At 57.4% G+C, this 4707-nt stretch overlaps 1 protein-coding gene across 1 annotated transcript in view; it reads left to right on the top strand.

Annotated features, from left to right (window-relative positions):
* Positions 1–4137: 4137 nt before the first annotated feature.
* TTYH3 (tweety family member 3) overlaps positions 4138–4707 on the top strand; it is a gene marked incomplete at both ends in the record, with an annotated part of 17005 nt that continues 16435 nt past the window's right edge. The window contains one exon of the mRNA XM_084251041.1: positions 4138–4260. Within this exon, the coding sequence (XP_084107167.1) occupies positions 4138–4260 (123 nt within the window). The remainder of the gene's footprint in view (positions 4261–4707) is intronic.

The following is a 4707-nucleotide window of genomic DNA, read 5'->3' as shown; positions in this document are numbered from 1 at the left end:
GATGAGGGGGGCGAGAGGACTCACCAGAAATAGAGTAGGGAACAGAATAGGCAGACTCACTGAAAGACACTGCTGAGAGGAGCAGCAGGCGAGTCAGGATAGGTCTGCTGCGCCATATGGGTGGCTCCCTGGCCAGCCGGGGATCCAACTCATGCTACAGAGGCTGTGGACAGCTTCACAGTGTGGTGCTTAACCCCTTGCGCCACCAGGGAGGCCCATTGAGTGCCATTCTTGACCCATTCATCAGCTGATGAATGCTTGGGTTGTTCCCACATTGGGCTGGTGGTGCTAGTGCTGCTTTATGGTTCTTACTATATATAATGCCCACATCCCCTTGAGCTAAGCACGACTTCCCATTTTAGCCGTGGAAAGGCTGAGGATAAGGCTAAGAGCCTGTGCCTGGAGTCTGGGATCATTAATTTAAAAGAATAGAGAGAGACAGATCTGAAGCAAAGAGCTGGGTGAGAATAAGGACAGTGCCGACAGAAGGCGTTTCTGGGAACCAGGCACGAGCCGCAGCTTCCATCGCCAGCCTTTACCACACAGCCTTCCCAGGAGGCAGGGACTATTTTGAGTCCTTTTTCAAATAAAGAAAACTGAAGCCCATCTCTCCACCACTTGAACGTGTGGCTTGCAGGCATATTCCTGCATTTCTGAGTCTTGAAAACCTCCTTGTGGGCCTCCCCGGTGGCGCAGCGGTTGAGCGCTGGGTTGAGAAGCTGCCCGGGGCCTCTGCAGCACCGGTTCAATCCCCGGCTGCTCCCTGGCCACCGGAGGAGGGTCCCACATGGCGCGCAGACCTCTCCTGCCGCCCGCTGCTCCCCTCAGCAGTGTACTTCGGTCCTTCTGCCTGCTCTGCTCCCCGCTCTGGCTCTGGTGAATTCTCTCACCCTCCCGCGCTTCTGACTGTACCCAGTGCATGTATAAATAATAAATAAATAAATCTTAAAAAAAAAAGAAAGAAAAGAAAACCTCCTTGTTATTACCCTTTCTGTGATATGGGAACCTGGATGGAGGCCCAGAGGAGACAGTAGGTGTGGGCACTCATGAGGGGGTGCTTGGCTTACGGCTGCTCAGCTGGTGGGCCAGGGTTCCCCTTCCTGCCTGTGGGCCTAGCTATGCTGGTGGCCCTGACTCGGAGCCCAGTCATGCTGAGCCTTTGGAGTTCTGGGCTCCGCTTCCCATGAAAACAAGGAGATCTCCTTATCACTGTCCCAGGCCGCTTCCTCAGCTGGAGGACTGACAGTTTCCTTCTGTTCCCCCAACTGCTGAATCATCAAATGTGTGCCCCTGGCACCCTGGTCAGTGTCCAGCAATGCAAGCCAAGTCCTCTCTGACTTCAAGGGTCACTGGTGCTGTTTCAGGTCACCTGGTCTGAAGCTAACAGCATGAGAATGAATCCCAGTTTCCTGACTGGGTGATGGTCCTCGAGCCTCCCTGGTAATGATAGATTCTGCGCCCCAATTGTTCCTTCGACAGAACTGGGCTGGAGTGCAGCCTCAAGCCAGAGTCACCAGGTAAGAGGAGGAGAGGGTAGAGGTTGACCTTCCTTGTGCCTTGATACCTTACACTATCTCCTTTAACCCTCACCTGCCTGTGAACTAGGCCTCTGGGGCCCCATATTGCAGGTCAGGGACAGGTTTAAAGATGCTTCCCTGAGATGACACAATCTGTATTGGACTCCCAAGGCCCCACCCACCTCTGAAATCACGGTTTCCAGGGGACTTTTCAGTCTGAACAGCAGCAGCAGCAGCAGAAGGGTCGGGGCTCAGGTTCCACAGCAGGGACTCTGGAGGGGCTTTTCCAGAAACCTATGCTATGGGGCCCTCTTTTTCTCCACCCTGGACCCCCTTTATCATTCTCCCTCTGTGAAGCCCATGAGGAAATGGTTTCACTGACCAAACACCTTGAAGTATTAATCAATGACGAGTTCCTTTGCCATTTCATACCCATCAGACAGAACCTGCCAGTCAGAAGCCCTGAACAACCATTGTATGAGATTCATGTGGCTGCTGTAACAAAATACCACACACGGAGGAGTTTAACTAACATTTATTCTCTCTCAGTTCTGGAGACCAGAAGTCTGCAACCCAGCTGTCAGCAGGCTGGGTCCCTCCTGAGGCCATGGGAGAGAATCTGCTAAGGCTTCTCCCCTTGCTCTTGGCAGCTCCAGCAACCCTTGTTGTTCCTTGGTTTATTATAGACACATCAATCTCCTGACTCCCATTTCTGCCTCCATCTTTCCTGAGATGCTCCCCTGATCTCTGTATCTCTGCACCAATAAGTTTCACCTCCTCTTAACTTGATCACATCTGCAATGACCCTATTTCTAAGTAAGGTCGCAAGCACAGGTACCAGGAATTAAGACTTGGATGTACCTTTTTGGAGAACACAGTTCAACCAAGTACATCCAAGTATCATTTCATGTGCTGGGGTCTGACTCACTGGCCCTATTGAAGGAAAATGTACAATTTAGTGAGGCTTGTGAAAACATGGCTAGGGGCTCATGGATCCCGTAGGGCTCTGGTAGGCCTGACATCCTGCCGCTGGGGGCATGGAAGTCAAAGCAGGGCGTCTGTGGCTGTGTGACCCACTGCTAACAACGGAACAAGAATCTGTCCCCTTTAGGGATGGAGGATATTGTTCCCCAGCCGGGTGGGTGGAAAGTATAGCTTTGCAAAAGCCTCTTGCTCCACCCCTCCAGTTTGTGCCTGGCTTTGCAGGAGCCTGAGGGAGGGCCCTGGCCTTATCACTGAAGAACAGGCCAGTGGAGGCAGCCTGCTTCCAGGAAGCCAGGCCCTAGCACTACCTGTGAGCACCCAGGCCAGCCTATCAGGAGGGGCCTCCCTGCCCAGAGCTCTGAGTGAGCACAGCCAGCAGCAGAGCCCAGGTGTGGAAAGCTTTTCTCAGAATGGAAAGCTTTTCTCAGAGGTCCAAAAGTAAGGCCCCAGGTTGGTGGCCATCCCTGTACCCTGAGTGCAGAGAAAGCAACATATCCTGGCCAACTCTACAGGATGCCCAGCCACCTCTGTCTGACCTTGGGTTCCCATCTTCACTTTAATAAGCATGAAATGCCCCTTTAGGAAATGTGTGACTCCAAAGTCCACACTTGGCCCAGTTGCCTGAGGACACCAGGACAGGGCTCTTTCTCTTCAATCTTGACAAAAGAAGTAACCATTCCCTTAGGGAAGGACTGAATACACCTGATAATCCTCCTCCACACTGCTACCGGGACATACCTGGGTGTTCTGAGTACTTTGTGCTTCCATTATACCCCTTTTCACAGCGCAGGACAAGGTACACAGAGAAGTTAAGTAACTAGCCAAAGGTCACACAGCTCGGGGTTTCCAAGATAGGCTCTGACGCCACCTGACCTGCACGTCACAGATGCACAGCTCGGGCATCTCCGGCCGCGTGCTGGGGAGACCGGCCCACACATTCCGGGCCCCCAGGCCAAAAGCTCACTGAACGTGCAGCGGTCGAACCACGGTGTGAGCGCCCGGTACAGTGCAGCTACTAGTGCATCCCGCGTGCGGGCCTCGCCCACAATTGCGTACCCAGAGGCCCTAGCCCGGGACCGGGGTCCGCGGGGCCCCAGACCGCTGGGGCCCGTCCGGCGGGGCGTCTCTAAGCAGGGGGCGGGCCCCTCGTGGGCGGGACCTTGTCTAGCTAGCCAATGGCGGCGCGGGGGCGGTGCCTACGGCGGGAGCGCGCTCGGGGCGGGGCCAAAAGTCCACCGGCGGTGGGCGGGCGGGCATAGGGGGCGGGACCGAATGGCGGTAGACCAATGGCATATTGGGGCGGGGCGGAGGGCGGAGGAAGCGGCGAGCCGGGGGCGTGACCTGTGGGCGTCAGGCCAATGGAGCTGCGGGGGCGGGGCGGCGGGCGGCGGGCGGGGGCGCGCGGGGGGCGGCGGTGGCCGCGGCGGCGAACAAAGAGGCGGCGGGCGCGGGCGGCCGAGCTGAGCCGAGCGGATCCGAGCCGGGCCGAGCCGGGCCGAGCCGGGCCGGGCCAGGCCCAGGAGCTGGTGGACTATGCAGGCTGCGAGGCTCGGGTCCACGGGCCTCTGAGCCGCGCGCCCCCGGGCTAGTCAGGAAGCCCAGAGCTGCGGCCGCGCGGCCGAGCTGCCGGCCCGCCATGGCTGGGGTCAGCTACGCGGCGCCCTGGTGGGCGAACCTGCTCCACCGGCTGCCCCACTTCGATCTGCGCTGGGAGACCACCAGCAGCCAGTTCCGGCCGGAGGACACCGACTACCAGCAGGTGACACGAGTTCTCTGGATCGCGGGGTCAGGGCTGGGGTCAGGGCCTCCATCCCGAAGGGGTCGGCCCCCCGCTCTTCTGAGCCCTCTTCCTCTCTGCGAGGGCCAGGTCTCCTTTTATTCCTTTCCAAGCTCTGGGGACTCCCCATCCCCCATCGAGGGGCATGGCCCCCTCCTTTTCCGTGCGTCAGTGAGTCCCCGTCCTCGAGGGTCGCTCACCTCCTCTGCTTCCCGAGGGTCTAAAGTCTCCCCAACGCCCACTGAGGGTCACCGCTCCTCTTCTCGTGGGTCACAGCCCCCCACTTTTTTTTCTTGAGGGTCTTTCCCCAAAGTGTGAGACATCATCATCATCATCATCATCCACCGTCCACAATCCTCAGCATTTTTTTTGATGTGCTGTCACTGAAGCCCTCTTTGCTGGGTTTATGTGAAGCCACCTCCCTCCCCT

Source organism: Talpa europaea (genome assembly GCF_964194135.1).
Source record: "Talpa europaea genome assembly, chromosome: 12".
In the NCBI taxonomy this organism is placed as follows: Eukaryota; Metazoa; Chordata; class Mammalia; order Eulipotyphla; family Talpidae; genus Talpa; species Talpa europaea.
The sequence above is the reverse complement of the archived record's forward strand: the minus strand, read 5'-3'. Positions and strand labels throughout refer to the sequence as shown.